General features: G+C 37.2%; 2 protein-coding genes across 21 annotated transcripts in view; both read right to left on the bottom strand.

The window, feature by feature from the left end:
- Positions 1 to 51: 51 nt before the first annotated feature.
- Positions 52 to 16527, bottom strand: part of mtd (mustard) — a 77112-nt gene continuing 60636 nt past the window's right edge. For all 20 annotated transcript variants that reach the window (XM_068301866.1, XM_068301865.1, XM_068301867.1 and 17 more), the window contains 4 exons: positions 11021 to 11142; positions 10796 to 10955; positions 10563 to 10732; positions 52 to 10493 (listed from right to left, as the gene is read on the bottom strand). In XM_068301866.1, coding sequence (XP_068157967.1) covers positions 10358 to 10493; positions 10563 to 10732; positions 10796 to 10955; positions 11021 to 11142 — 588 coding nt within the window. In that variant the 3' untranslated portion in view covers positions 52 to 10357. The remainder of the gene's footprint in view (positions 10494 to 10562; positions 10733 to 10795; positions 10956 to 11020; positions 11143 to 16527) is intronic.
- LOC137585868 (uncharacterized) lies at positions 11746 to 14183 on the bottom strand. Its single transcript, XM_068301875.1, has one exon. The coding sequence runs from the start codon at positions 13828 to 13830 to the stop codon at positions 12661 to 12663; it is 1170 nt and encodes a 389-aa protein (XP_068157976.1). The 5' UTR covers positions 13831 to 14183; the 3' UTR covers positions 11746 to 12660.

Here is a 16527-nt window from a genome sequence, read left to right as displayed (position 1 = left end):
AGGTTAAACGAGGATGAAGGTTAAACGATTTATAGATAAAAACGCTTAGTATTTAATGATATTTGAATATACATTTTATTTTTCAGAAAAGTTGTTGTTCATTTTGTTTGTGTAATGACTTTACATATAGCATATATATCTTGTTTTCCATCTCATACGACTTGCAAATTGTGAGTTAATCATGTATTCGTTTTTGTTTTTGCACATGTATGATCTTTATTATATATATTTGTATATATATATATATATGTAGATGGATTTTAACACAAAAAAAAGAGATTAGAACAAAGAAAAACAACAAATTCATTTCTGTTTTTTCCTGTTCTTCTACTAACTGTCTCTTCAATTTGAGTTTGCAATTTCGTCTTATTCCAAAAATATATATTATCGCATATATATATATATATATATATGTAGGAACCGGTGATCAGGCACCGATAGACAATAAAAGAACCAGAAGCGGTCATCGTTTCTAAAGCCAGTTCGTAGTGCTAAGCCAGCATATAATAATAAAAGACGGTCACACTGACTTCTAAGTTTGCAACGATAGCGAGCACACGTTTCGGGACAGACCTACAGTCCGTTTATTTTCTCAAAGCCATAATCTTTAATTGTAACACTAACATCAATGCCAATAACGAAACCGGAATATAAATAAATACCACAAATTGGGGGCTCGTCCGGGATGGCAGCTTAAAAGTGAAACAATTAATATTGGCTATTGAATTTTACAAATTCGTTAAAACTTGTAAAATTCTAAGAAAGAGGGAGACAGCAAGTGACGCTGCCTCGAAGAAACGTTCACGTGAGAGGAAGAGAGATAGCTGCAGTAAAAGCGCGGTATCGGCGAGCAACAAGAACTAGAAAACTTGGCCGACGAGGGAGACAGCAAGTGACGCTGACATAAGGAAACTGCAGAAGGAGTGAGAAAGCTGATCAGAAAGGTGGTTCTGGAATTTTCGCAGCACGTGACGAAATATTCGTGAGGTTTGGCCGAAGAAGGTACCATTGGGATATACCAACAATCAAAAGGCAAGGCAGGAACGGATCGAAGGGCACAATAGAGAGCGCTGGAGAAGTGTACGGCGCTAGAGAGGATTGTGGCTACAACGATTCCGGTTGCAAGATTGATTAAAGGTTGCAAAATCGATACAAGGCTGCCACAACGGAGGCTGTGTAAATTGCTGGAGAAGTGTACAGTAGTTTACCAGTGTTGGTGGTAATAACGTTTCGAGGCTTTGTTAACTGTTGCAGAAGTGTACAGCGGTTAGCCAAGGCTGGACGCAACGAAACTTGAAGTCTACAGAAACTAGCGTTGAGTTCTAGGAGTGAACTGCGTTAGTGGTGGCGGTGGACAAAATCTGGTGACGGCGGCGTGAGAAAGTTTTGGCAGTGGCAACAACTCGAAGGTTGGCGAGAAACTGCAGTATTGTTGCTAAGAGGGGATTTCGGATGGAATTTGGCGATAAGACGAATAACATCGATCAATAGAAGACGACGACAAAGCAGAGCGACGTGGGACCAACGAAAGACGGGAAAAGCGTATGTTATTCAGAACTAGCGAAAACTGATAACAATTTTCAAAGCTAGAAAATAATACTAACATAGTATAAGAAGAATTGTACGTAATTTTAAGTTTGAGATGGAGCTTGCAGAGATTCTGGCTCTAAGCGTGGTGGCTTTGCGATCGAAATTATCCGAACTAGGGCTCCCTACGACTGGCAGGAAACGGGATTTGCAGAATAGGTTACTCACCTATTATGGTTTGCAGGAGGAAGATGAGGAATCAGACGATCAGTCAGTTATAACAGCGAATGGGGAACTAGAGATTGCAGCGGGAAACGTAGTTAGACCCGAGAGATCATGGTTTACTTTGAAAGATGTTGAGGACAGCGTGTCACAGTATTCTGGTTCAGATATTCCTAACATTGCTCAATGGATTGAAGAACTAGAAGAATGTGCAGCCACGGTACAGTGGAATGAATTACAGTTATTTGTGTATGGAAAACAGTTATTGTGTGGGGCGGCAAAATCTTTCATAAGAAGTCAGAGAAATATTAAAAACTGGAGATCCTTGAAAACAGCTCTTCGTGCTGAGTTTAGTGTAAGAATATCTTCAGCTGCAGTCCATAAGAAGTTGAATCAGCGCCAACAGAAGAAAGGCGAAACTCTAAATGAATATTTATATGCATTGATGGAAATTGCGAAGCCGGTAGACGTAGATGAGGAGAGTCTGATAGAGTACTTCGTTAAAGGTATTCCGGATACAAAAACTAACAAAATGATGTTATTCCAAGCTCGTAATATTTCAGAGTTAAAGTTTCAAATCGAAGTTTATAAGAAGGGACGTGATTCATACAAGGCAGCAAACAGATTTGAAAGTAAGGCATATGGTTCAAGTGAAGCACAGGCAGTACAGGCTCGAGAGAGAAAATGTTTTGGTTGCGGAGAGGCGACTCACTTAAGAAAAGATTGTCCTAGGTACGATCGAAAGTGTTTCAAATGCGGTCAGCCAGGTCATCGTGCAGCTCAGTGTAGCATCGAAACACAGATTAAACGAGAGAAGCAAGCAAATGTTATTCAACATGACAAAGTTAAAGTTAGCTCGAGTACGTTCACCCCGTCTGGGTTAGAACTAAAGAATGTTAGCTATGAGAATATCGAATTTAAAGGGCTCATAGATACAGGAGCAGATATGTGCTTGATTCGTCGAAGTGTTTTTTGGAAGCTAGGAGTTAAACAACTAACAGGTTCTGGAAAGTGTTTGGTAGGAATAGGAGATGCGAAAATTTTAACGTTTGGTAGTTTCTCTTTAATGGTGATCATCGACAAAATTAAAATAGTAGTTGAGTTTCATGTAGTTCCCGATGAGGACATGGGGTTTGACGCTATTTTGGGAAGAACGATTCTTGATAGTGTTGACATGAAGGTAACAAAAAATGGCACTCAGTTTTTAATTAGCAATGAGAAAAAGGTAGTAGAAGAAAAGACTGAATCTGTTGAGGATTGGATGAAGCAATTTGAAGATGTCTGCACAGTTTTTGAAGGGAAGGACGAAATCGGTTTAGAGTTGTCTCATTTAAATCAAGAACAGGCTAAAGAGGTCGAAATGATAGTTGAGCGATACAAGCCAAAACGCAATCCTGATGCGAAGACCGAAATGAGAATTATTTTGAAAGATGATATTCCCGTATACCAACACCCAAGACGGTTGGCCTACTGCGATCAGCAGATTGTAGACAATCAGATACAAGAATGGCTTGAGGAAGGAATTATTCGAGATAGTACATCGATGTATGCATCCCCTATAGTATTGGTAGCAAAGTCAAACGGAGCTAAAAGGTTGTGCTGCGATTATAGAAAATTGAATGAAAAGATAATTCGCGATAATTTTCCGATAGTTTTGATGGACAGTGTAATTGATCAATTGCAAGGAGGAAAAGTTTTTACTACACTGGACTTGAAAAATGGATATTTTCATGTACCAGTAGAAGCAAGTTCGCAAAAGTTCACTGCATTTGTTACTCAGAAAGGACAGTACGAATTCTTATATGTACCGTTTGGTATCTCAAACTCTCCAGCGGTCTTTACGAGATTCATGATGGCAGCAATGCAGGAGTTGATTCAGAAAGGTATAGCGATCGTATATATGGATGACATAATCATTCCAAGCAAAGACATTGAAGAGGGAATGTCAAGAATTAAATTAGTTTTGGGGGTAGCCGAGAAGAATGGATTACAGCTAAACTGGAAAAAGTGTCAGATTCTTCAAAATCAAGTCAATTTTCTAGGATACGTGATTAGTGAAGGGATAATAAAACCGAGTGAAGAGAAAATTTCGTCGGTACACAATTTCCCAAGACCGCAGGATAAGAAAGCAGTGCAAAGGTTTCTCGGTTTAACATCGTATTTCCGAAAATTCATTGAGGGATATGCTTTAATGGCGAAGCCACTTTCCGATTTGCTAAGGAAGGATAGTAAATTTGTGTTCAGCGAGATCGAGGAGATATCATTTGAACGATTGAAGGCAGCATTAACGAGTGAGTCGGTATTGAAGTTATATAATCCGAAAGCGCAAACAGAGGTCCATGCTGACGCGTCAAAATATGGTTATGGGGCAATTCTAATGCAGAAAGATACTGAGGATAATTTGTTCCATCCAATTCAGTACATGAGTCGAAAAACGAAAGCATGTGAGCAGAACTATCATTCATACGAGCTAGAAGTTCTAGCCATAATTGAGGCTCTAAAGAAGTGGCGAGTTTACATTCTTGGCTTGCAGTTCACTATAGTTACAGACTGTAATGCATTTACTATGACCATGAAAAAACAGGAAGTTCCCTTGAGAGTAGCCCGGTGGGCCATGTTCTTGCAGGATTTTAGTTACAGTCTAGAGCATCGGTCAGGATCAAGGATGAGGCATGTAGATGCTTTGAGTCGAGTCGCCTGTTATTCAATATCGGATAGTATTATTCATCGTCTGAAAGAAGCTCAATTGGTTGATGATTGGACAAATGCTGTAAGAAGTCTAGTTGAAAAGGGCGTGTATGAGGATTTCTATATTTTGAATGAGGTCTTGTTCAAAGATGCCAATAAGCAGTTGATCGTAGTACCCGAGCAGATGGAGAATGAAATTATCTTACTTGCCCATAAACAAGGACATTTCTCAGCAAAGAAAACACAGTTATTGGTCGAAAAATCATACTTCATTCGAAAATTGAAAGGAAAAGTTACACGAATAGTTGAGAGTTGCGTACAGTGTATAATAACAAATGCGAAAATGGGTAGAAAAGAAGGGTATCTGACAGCGATTGATAAGGGAGATCAGCCGCTAGTTACGTTTCATATTGACCATGTGGGGCCGATGGACCTCACTAAGAAGAGGTACAATCATTTGTTAGTAGTTGTTGATGGTTTCAGTAAGTTCGTATGGTTATATCCTACCCGAAGTACCGGGGCAGACGAAGTCGTAAATCATTTGGAAAAACAAGCAAATATATTCGGTAACCCAGTGAGAGTAGTGACCGATAGGGGAACTGCGTTTACGTCACATTTGTTTGAACAGTATTGTAAGGACAATAACATACAACATTTATTAATTACAACTGGTGTTCCGCGGGGAAACGGGCAGGTCGAAAGAATGCACAAGATCATTGTACCCATGTTAACGAAATTGAGTTTGGAAAGCCCAGCAACCTGGTATAAGCATGTAGGCAAGGTACAACAACTGATAAACAACACTGAGCCAAGAAGCACCAAAGTGAGTTCGTTTAAGATACTAACAGGTTTAGATATGAGAGTTCCTGAAGATGCAGAGCTAAGAGAGCGTATTTTAGGATGCATAGTGAACGAGTTGGATGAGGAACGAAAAGAGATCCGAGATAGGGCGATTGAAAATATTAAAGTCCTACAGGACGAAAATCGAAAGTCCTTTGATGCAAAACGGAAGATCGAAAGGATATATAGGCCTAACGATTTAGTAGCGATAAAGCGGACACAGTACGGGGTAGGTCTTAAGCTTAAAGGAAAATACTTCGGTCCGTACAAGGTCGTATCAGTCCAGAAACATGGAAGATATGAGGTTGAAAAAATAGGAGATACGGAAGGACCAACTAAAACATCCACTGTGGCCGAGTTCATGAAACCTTGGGAAACTTCATTCGAGTCGAATGAAACGTCAGGAAGGCCGAATGTAGGAACCGGTGATCAGGCACCGATAGACAATAAAAGAACCAGAAGCGGTCATCGTTTCTAAAGCCAGTTCGTAGTGCTAAGCCAGCATATAATAATAAAAGACGGTCACACTGACTTCTAAGTTTGCAACGATAGCGAGCACACGTTTCGGGACAGACCTACAGTCCGTTTATTTTCTCAAAGCCATAATCTTTAATTGTAACACTAACATCAATGCCAATAACGAAACCGGAATATAAATAAATACCACATATATATATATATATATGTGTGTGTGAGTTGTATCTTCTTGTGTATGTATATATACATGACTGATCTGTCTTTCTATGTAGAGTCAACTATTTTGCATTTGCCTTTTTGATGGTAGAAAAATAAACACTCCATTTTTGCCCTAAAGCCTCTCTATCTTTCTATATATATATAGTTTATCAGATCGTTTGATTTCGGTTCGGTACGGTTCAGTTAGGGGACTTTTTTCGTTCGCTAGTTATGGCTGCTAAATATGTCAGGCATCTATAATTTGAGGGATTCGTTTGTACAATTTTCCAGGGAACAAACTCAAAGAGAAAGTGTTTAGTTTCTAGGTTCATTTCGTTTCAGCAAACATCAAAATTGTATGACACTTATGTAGCAAAATCTTGAACTGTTTTTAAATTGTGCGAATTATGTTAATGTGTGGCTATTCGTGTGTGTTCTTTTTGCCCGATATTTGTTATTATTTTCATTGGTTTTTGTTTTTTGATTTAGTGCACAACAACTAGAAACGACTACTCAACATTGGCTATTTCGGTTTTTGTTTTGTTTTGTGGTTTTCTCTCTAAGTTTTTCGTTTAAAGCACCGACAAAAAATGCAGATACTGAGTTAAAAAATTACTCATCATATATACACATATGCAAGTTTTATATAGGATATTGCCTCAAGGATATCCTAGGCCTGATATTGATATACATATACATATATTAATTTGCGTCAATATACCTACTAATTTCACATAAACTAAGCACTTTTCAATGTGTTTTTTTTTTATTAACGTCTAACGAAATCTTTGTGGTTTTTATTATTGTTGGAGCGTTTTAACCAATGCTGAATTTGTATTATTATGATACATATATGTCCTTTAATTTAATTATTCATCTTTCGCGTTTTATTTGGTTTTGTTTTTCACTTGGTATATGCACCAGTCTACAATTTAATTGACAGAAGTTACAATTTCAAAAATATTTCACTTTCTTTTAAGCTTGTTTTTTGGTTTTTTTGCTTCAACGCACAACAAAATGTCTACGTAATTTAACAACAAATTGGTTTTTAATTCTTGTTCTTGCTACTACGACAAAAATTAATACTCATATGAATTAAATATTAGTTATATATGTATGTTTATATATATAAACAATGTTTTGTGTGAAAATTGAGCCCCTGTAGGATTCGCATTCATTGCCTAATCAAATTAAATCAAAAACAAAATTTGACATTTGTTCACTTAAAGAAGAAATCAAAGAAATTGCCATCTGAAATTGATTGATTTCCATGGTCTAGTTAATATTTGATATGCCTAAGCTAGTCAATCGTTTTCCGATAACGTTTCTTAATCAAAATTCTTGAAATTAAATGTGAATCAAGAGATTTAAGACTGATCTAATGTAGATAAATATAATTGTCTATCTCTGTGAAGAGGAAATGGGCCCAGAGGAAGATTTTGTGGTGATGATGAGGCCCAGTTCCTGCCCCCTGGATTCGCCTCTAATCTCCGTCAGCAGCGTTTCATATTTCATGTCTAGTTGTGCCCCCTTTGGGCGGGAACCAAAAAAAATTGTTTCTAAGCTTCCGAAAGACAAAAATTTTGAAACCTTTTTTTAGAATACAAAGCATCTTGTTGTTTAGAACTGATTTTCTATATATATTGATATATGTATATACAATTAAAATTTGCGCCAGCTAATGCGAAAAAGTTTTGAAAGGTTTATAAATGGAATATCCTTTCAGGGCTCGACTAGTAATTGACGCCACAAAACTAACTTTGCGCGTGCTTCAAAAAACGAATCTTTTCGATTTTCTTCTTTTATATGATAACAAATTTTAGTTTTTTATTTTGGGGTACATTATCTGTGTGTTTTTTTTTTAGTTACTCCTTCAGTTTAATATGTAGTTTTCTTAGTAAACGCATTTTTGGTCTCAGAGATTTTTTTCTTGTTGATGGAAAAATGATTTTGAAATTTCGATTATTTTTTTGGTATAGCTTTTTTTTTTGTGGTTGGCCAGAGAGTCTTACGATTTTCACAACATACTAGAGGAATTCAATTGCAATTTGTGTCTCCTCCTGATTTGGGTGCTAGAGGTTATAAGTATAATTGGTTTTTTTCTTTTGTTTTCACGCACAACTACACAAAAATTGTTTTGCTTGCAATTTTCATTCAGTTATACATATGTATATATATTCAGAAATATCCATATACAATAAGTAGATTTATCATTTCATGTTTGATTTTTGTTTTTGGTTGGGGTGCAAAAAAGTTGTAGCTAAATTTCTCTAAAGTTTTTGTTGCAGGCTAAAACAAAAAACTAGACAATGTTCTTTACCCAATACCAATTTGTCATTAACCCCTAAAATATGTTTTTAATTTTCACTCTCTCTCTTGGGTTATAGTTTTAGGGTTTAAAGAAATAATAATAGTAAGAGTATTTTTTGTTTTATGTTTTGGTATTGGAATTTGAATCTAATCTTGCTGTTGTGTTCTCTCTCTCTTTCTCGTCTTTTTTTTTTTGGAAAATGAAATATTTCGTGTAAAATATCAGCAATTTTGTTTCGTTTGTTTTTGTATTTTCTCAAATATATGTATGTATGTCAAGTGAATATTTAGAATATGTCCATTTCGTGTTGCCTTTTACGTTAATTACATATATAATACATATATATTTTGTGTAGAATTGGTTGAGACGTTTAAGGTGGGGGGAATGGAGGGGGTAGCTAGGGAACATTGGGTTTTACTACAAAAATTACACTTACATTGTTTTTGTTTTTGGTTTACCTAGTTTCAGTTTTGCTCTACGAATTGTACATTTATATATATATATATATATTTTGTATATCATAATTTTGTGTATACATCATCAGTGAGGGATTGAAATCCTATAGCCGCCACTCATACATACATACATATATATCATATAATAAACTCTAAGTGTATCTCAAAAGGGATATAAAGCCATTTATGTTTGTTGTTGCTTTTTGTGTAATTCAAATTCAAAATCCCAGCAACAATTTGATTTGCTTCACCTACTTTTACTTAATTCATGGGGATTGCTTGAAAAGAAAGAAAGTGTCAAATTCTGTTGCCTAATTTTATGGGCGAGAACTGAAAATAAAATAAAAACATGATTTTTTTTTTTTGTATTTTCTTTTGGTTTTTGTATTGTATAATATTGTGTATTTCATTCTTGTGTTGTTTCTTTTAGTTGTTTGCTGTTGTTGTTGTTGTTTCATTTTGTTTAGTAAATATTATAATTGCATAAAAGTCAACATCATTAGAATTAACATTAAAATAAGTAAAATTAAACATAAAAACTTTGCTCTAACTCGCTTTGACTTCTGTTTTTTTGCTTTTTTGCTTTTTGTTTTTCATTTCGCCTGTCTGTCTTGTCTTTCTCCTACTAACACATAACACATATTTAGTTATAATATATATATATATAAAAGTTATTAAATCATTAAAAAATATTTTTACTTTCATTTGCAAAATGAACAAGGACTGATGATCGAACGGTAATCAACTGTTTTCTCTTTCATTATCTTTGCACTAAAAATTATATCGACAATTCGTAATTCTTTTCTTTATTACTTTTCCACGTTTGTTTTTTATGTGTTCTTTTTTTTTTTTTTTTAATTGTTTAAATTCACTCACAATGGGGAGTTGGGGGGGGAGGGAACGAAAGTGAACGAAAAAGTTCCATAATTTTGCATTATTCTTTTTTTTTACTGCTTTTTTTCGATCTTAACTAAAAATGTTGCATGAGTTTGTTTTAAATGATGGCGATGATGCTGAGAAGATGATACATTCCATATGTAGGCGTGTGTGCGGGGGCGTGGCACGCGTAAGTGCTGCTCAATTGTGTTTTTGTTTTACATGGTTATTTTTGTTTGTGTGTGTTTTCTGTTTTCTCTCATGATTATTATTTAAATCTAACACATAATTTAGTTGCTGTTTCGCTTTTCTTTTGCATTTCGCTGATGTTGCCAGTTGCCGTTGCCGTTGCTTTTGTTTTAGTTTCTGTTATCGTTTTTAACAATATATATAATATAAAAACTAAATAATTAATACGTTGAAACGCTTAGCTATTTTCCCTCTTCTTGCTTTCGTTCTTTTGTTTTAACAAGCAAATTGCAGTGTTTCAATTGTTTCTTGTTATTGCGTGTCAGCTCACATAGGTTTCGCCTTTTGATATCATTCTCAGGTTGGTTTTTGTGTAGTACATATAATTAATAATTAATTAATTAAATAGATAGGGGGGAATTGTATGTGTAGGGGTGTGTGTGTGTGTGTGGGAAAGGGGAGTTAAGGAGGCTGGAGCGCGCGGTATAGGCTCCTATCCTCGTTTAAATATGTTTTTCTCTCTTTTTTTTTTTTTTTGTTTTGTTTTCAACAGAAATTCTTGTTTTACAATTGTTTAAACAAATGCCCAGCATTCGAGTGTTTTGATAACAAAGTCTTCTTGTGGCGCCAATGGTTCATTGCCATATGTGCTGCAGCTCTGAGATCGGCCCTGATTTAGATCACCATCCAGCCAGAGACCAAAGCGACCGCTAAAAGAGAATAACCAGAATTAAAATTAGTATCTATTTTCGAATGAAAAAATAAATAGAAATACTTACTCGCCAGCGCCAATGGAAAGGCTCTCCATGTTGCCCTTTATGAAGTACATGTTCTCACCAGCCCAATGGAATACTTTGAAGCTGGGATTAAATTTGTAGAGCAGGGATTCGCCTGTGCCATAGAAATGATCTGACACATGCAGCGAGCAGGAGGTCAAAGCACCAAATACCTAAACGAAGTCCTCATTAGTTTGCATCCTTCCTAGACATTTAACACTTCATTCTTTACTTACATTATGCTCTGTATCCTCTATGACAATTAAAATAGGACTTTCTAGTCTCGCCATTTTGCGATAAAGGGAGTTGAGGGCGAAACCATGTTGAGATGTGCTAAAGATCAGTGACCAGGAGTAGCCCTCGGCACGTGCCGGCAGATGGGCGCAGAGTTTTTCACTATAAAACAACAGCGAGAATTAGTTTCCATTTGTCAATCAATCAAGATTTAAGCCACCACTTACCGATGCTCCTCTGTCAGTATTTCGGTTTTGCCAATTAAATCGGGTATCGGGAAATCCAAATCAAAGGAACCGGTTGCAAACAACGATGTCTTGCGGTATTCATCTGTGCTCATGGACAGCACCTGAAGGTATTCGATTTCAAGATGAGATTTGAAGAAAACAATGGCAATAATTAGTATCGAATTATATTTCAAACAAAATTTCAAATGTTCAGACAACTAATTAATATTTGTAATTGAATTGAGAATTGTACATATTCCAAAAAACATTGACAAATAGGAAAATATGTTGCATCAAAGTATAGTTATATATGTATATATTGTTGGGTGTATATACGTTTTCTGTTCGGGTGGGGGGGGGGTATTGTATTTGTTGTTGTGTTTTTAGTTTGGAAATTCTGGTGCAGCAAAAAAGTAATCTAATTGAGATAATTTTTTGTTGTACGTATAATAATTTGGTTTCTGTGTATTCAAATTTCTACAAATCATAATAGCTCGCTTAAAGAACACAAATCATAGAAGAAATATAACCAAAAGAATACACTTAGAGAAAAATTTGATCAAATTGGAATTGAAGAAAGATTTCATGAGGTTCGAGATATATTACAAATGTCAGAGGATTTGATGAGAGTTTATGGCAACTTTTGTGAATGGTTAACTAGCGTCTAATCAATTGCCTAATCTCTCGTTTTCAACCTGACAAACCCTTTAGTTAGAAACTCAAAGTTATATAGTTATAATACTGCTAGTCGGCAATTTATTTAATCTGACATCATTTCGCACAGTTTCAGTTGACTTCTTGTCCCAAAAATACACGTTATTACATCACCACAAATATCAATGGCCTGCCATAGGCGGCGGGGGCGAATATTCGTCCCAATACGATAGAATTTGAACTGTGTAACACTTGCAATTTCGCTAGCCAGATCCAGCAAAGGGAATGGGGACAATCTTGGATTGGAAGTGGCTAGAGTGTGCTTCTTTTAATAGAAGCTTCTGTTGGCTCTCAACATGTATGGAATATGACTATTGCGAGTCTCACTGGGGCAGGAGGCTTTGACACGCTGGACAGCCGATTCCTTGACATAGAATGTCTGCTTGGATGCTGAGGGCTCCATTTCCCATTCGTGAGATGGTGTGTTTACTTTAGATTTGGTGGACTTCTTTTTGTTGTTACGCTGTTGGCCGATCATTGGAGAGGCACCATTCTCTTGGTCCGTTCGCTTCGTTGACGTCATGATGCTGTCCAGCTTGGATTGACTCTTCTGGACAGCGGCAATGGGAGTGTTGTTGTAGACCGGCATTACCAGGGGGCGCATTGTTTGATTGCGCTTAGTCCTTTGGATATCAGACTTAATAATGGTTTTCTTGACATTGTGATGAGCCGCGACCGGACGTGCCACACGCCTACGAAGGAATGGAGGCTCGGAGGGGAGACCCAAAAGTGGCTTGAATTTGGGAACCGGATCCACAAAACCCACCATCGGTCTGGCCTTTTTGGCTCGCTTCTTTGACTTGCCCGTCCGGGATGGCACATCAACATGTTGGTTACTGATCACACGCTGGGCGGCACTTTCAACCCCAGGAGTAGCCACACCAGTACGTTCACCATCAGCCGGGCTAAACTGGGGATAGTAGAAATCATCCAGACGCATGTGTGACGCTTTTTTGCCCATATTGCCCCAAATGGTTTTCTCCAAGAACTGACGTTCGGCCAGAGGCTGCTTGTAGCGATCCTTTTCGGTGTCTTCTTCCTCTTCTTTTTTGTGGCCTCACAGTCGTCTTGGAGGGCCTATCCAGTAAATGATTGGAGATGGTGGTGTTGGTGGCACTCATCTTCCGATTGCCATAACGAAAATCTGATAAACGTTCTTTGCTCGGAGGCGAATGCAATTGGCCGAGTTGACCTTTGCCATCACCCAAACCCTCAGAGCTTATCGTATTATAGTTCTTACACAAATTACGACGTTGTCGTGGTTTTGCACGCCTGGCAATCTCCTCGTCTCTAGCGTTCGCTTCATCTGTTGGTGCTGTGACTGCTGTAAAAGACGCCTCGCGTCGCGTTAGGACATTCAATGGACGCGGATGGTTCCATCCGTGCAGAGGATCGTAGAAACTATCTGTTTGCTGTCGTTTGGGATAGTCATTTGCATTGTATCTCAGAATTTGCTTAGTATTGTCATCAATGACCATCAGTTCCTCCTTAATCGAATCGCCAATCTCCTTAGCAAATCGCCCGATCACATCCGCATGGCGATTGTAAGCCTGGTTGAATCCCCTCTGGCTGGCCGAAGTGGTTGCCTTTGTGATCGAACAATATGGATACTGCTGCTGCTGCTCCTGAACGGCCAACTGCTGTTTGGCCAATAGATTATGCTTAAGCGAGAGGTAGCGCCTTGGATTTATCACCACCATGCTGCTGGGGCAGCGGGCCAGCATGCTACTCGAGGATGAAAAATACTTGTTCTTACCGAAAACCTTGTAGGTCTTTCGCAGAGCCACGGAGGCTGATGTAGTCTTCAGCCCTTGCATTTCATTGACCAATGTCTTCTTAAAGCCAATTAGCTTTTTTGCCTTCTCCATGGCCGGCACCTTGATCTTGGCAGCTATCTGGCTCAGCCCGGGAGGATTGAATGTCGTCGAGGTGGCAGCAGTAGCAGCAGCGGCAGCAGCAGCAGCAGGAGATGTCCACGATCTACTCTCTTGACAGAAACGTCTCATGGTGCTCGTAATGCTGCCAGTTTGTTGCAATTGAACCTGAGCTCCCTGCTGGGCCAGTATGGCAATCTTATTCTTTTGATTGCGAATCATTCCATCCAAATGTGCAAAGGTTTTCTTCTGTTTATCTGTGTGTGGTGTGTTTGTGTTTCTTTTCTCTTTACGCGTGCAATTTGGAAATACACTTTAAACTTTTGCGCAAAAAAAAAAAAAAGGAAAACCCTAAGAAAAAATTGTTGAATTGGAACTATTTAATTTAAAAAGTATATAAATGTATTTGAAGTGTTACTGGCCTGTACGAAACGAAATAAAACTCTAAACTGACCGATACAAACTAGGAAACCTTTCGAACTCAAAACAAAGGCCTACCTTGTGAACATTATGTTTTCGAAATTTTTCACGTAGACCCATGTCTGTCAAAAGTCCCTGGACAACTAGATTATTCTAAACATTTTCATTATGACTAGAGTGCTTCTCTCTCCCTATTTACTATATCTTATCTTGCGTACGGAAATCTTTCAAAAAAAATCATATTTCGACAAATTAATATTTGACAATTTTTGTGAAATCAATTCTTGGGACATTCGCTGACTAATTGTGTCTTAGACCCCATCCAATGGGCGTGGACTTTGTGTCACACATTTCATTTGTGACGTCAATTGTGAGGAGTTCGCCCATTGTGCTAAGTGATTTGTATTGTTACTATAATACTATACAACTGAAGGATGGTCATATAGTATAAACAAAAAATCATATCAAGTGACACAATTTACATAAGTCTATCAACAGAAAATGTGTTAATTAAACGAGGGCTAAGCGAAAAGTCTTGACAAATTGCTTGTTCACCTTAAAACGAGCAAAAGATTGTTAGAATTCGCAGTTTCATGAAAAACCTTTAACTATCCATTTTGTGATCACTCTTCCTTCTAATTGATGACTTTCATTATTTGTTATCTATAATTTCTAGATTTTAAACCAACCTCTTAGACTTAAGTTAAGGGGGTCAGAACCTCGACTCGAGAACTAATGCTTCATCTCAAGTCATCTAAAGATTGATTTGTGGTCTCTAAATGTTGATTAACTCATTCGACACAACGTGTCAAAGTTGTTAGCAAGTTTTCTCAAAGAAAGAGAAAACAAATGCCTAAATATTAACAATAATCTTTATTGAAAAGATAAGAGATAGAGAGAGAGACAGAGAGGGAGACTTAATGGATTTTAATTTTAAAAATATATGCCAAAAACAATTGCGTTTTATTTATAATTTGTTTTGCTCTTCCAGTTGAAGAATTTACGTCTAACCTTTTTACCAATGGGGGGTCCGCTCTGGTCCGAAAATAAAATTCACGTATGTACTTAAGATTGATAAGATTGATTGATTTACCATAATAGATAAATAGATAGGCACTTGAAATTCAAGTGCAGCGGATAGTAGGCGCTCATAATGCCTTGACTTGACTTTGATTTAACCATAAGTATTAAAAAAAATGAAATAATTATCAAACAAAACTTAAACTTATTGTCGAGGCTGTCGCGCTTTGTGAAGGACAGATGAAGATCTATAGAGAAAATAAATGGGTCACAACAAAACAAAATAAAACCCATTCAACTGTTCAACTGTATGACGAATAATTCCCTAGTATATGCAATTTGACCAGACAAGACGACAACAAAAGAATTGTTTAAAGCGTGACAGAGAGAGTACAATAATTTTCAACAATTAAAATGACAAAACGCAATTTCGGTCAAAACAAAATAATATACATAAATCTATATAAACAATTTCAAAACACAGACACACACAAAATCGTTGAATCGGAGCCAAGTCAGTCAGTCAGAGAGTCAAACGTCAATGTCTGGTGTCTGGCTGGGATATCGTATGAGTGTTATATATACTCGATATTAATATTTTAAATTTGGTTTTTGCAGCTTGTGTTTTATTTTGTTTTTAATAAACGTAGTTAAAGCGTTAAACCAAACATCTGTGGAAATTCACATGAATCATCTGTGTCTGTGTGTGTGTGTATATTCTTTCTGCTTCTTTTACCTCACGATTGATCGCCTCATGATTATTGATTAACAATTCGCACATCTTCCCTTTTGTTTGAATTAAAATTGAAGTTATGCACCCTTCAAATGTCGGTGCCCGCACGTGGCGCCTAGAACCCTTTTGAGCACGTGGTTTATCGCAAAATCTCTTAATTTAATAACGTTGTGGGCGTGTCAGAGGGGGGTTTTTTCTTTCTTTTTGCTTTCAACACACTAGCAACTTTCCGTTAACACGTTTAAAAACCAACTGGCAGCAGGTTTCAGTTCAACGGTTTTTATTGGCTCTCGAACAACAGAAGCAACAGAATCAACCTCAACTCGCCCCGCCGATCGTTCCGAGAGCAAAATGAGAGACATTGTCGAGAGTTTTGGTGAAGCAGCGCGGAGCAGCGTTAAGTTTGTTTGTCAATTGGCTAGGCGGAGCAGTCAGCCAGGCAGTCAGTCAGTTAGTCAGTCTTAGTGAAGGTTGTGTGGATAATATCCACTGCATATGCATATGAATTATAATAATCATAAACCAAAACAACAAACTATACAATTTTCAGATAGTTTTTGCCTTCAACCCTACCCCCAACCTATTTTCATTTGAGAGTCTTATTTTTAACTTAATGATAATTTTGTCGTTTAAATTATTCATATCTTAACCGTTTTGCAAGGACCATATCAATGACAGGTGACTAATATAAAAAGGAAATGTTTGGACTCCATTTATCAAAAGTCAATCTGAAGACAATCTCTTGA

This window comes from Drosophila tropicalis, unplaced genomic scaffold (genome assembly GCF_018151085.1).
Source record: "Drosophila tropicalis isolate 14030-0801.00 unplaced genomic scaffold, ASM1815108v1 contig_878, whole genome shotgun sequence".
Taxonomy (NCBI): domain Eukaryota; kingdom Metazoa; phylum Arthropoda; class Insecta; order Diptera; family Drosophilidae; genus Drosophila; species Drosophila tropicalis.
Note: the sequence above shows the minus strand (reverse complement) of the source record. Positions and strands in the feature narration are given on the sequence as shown.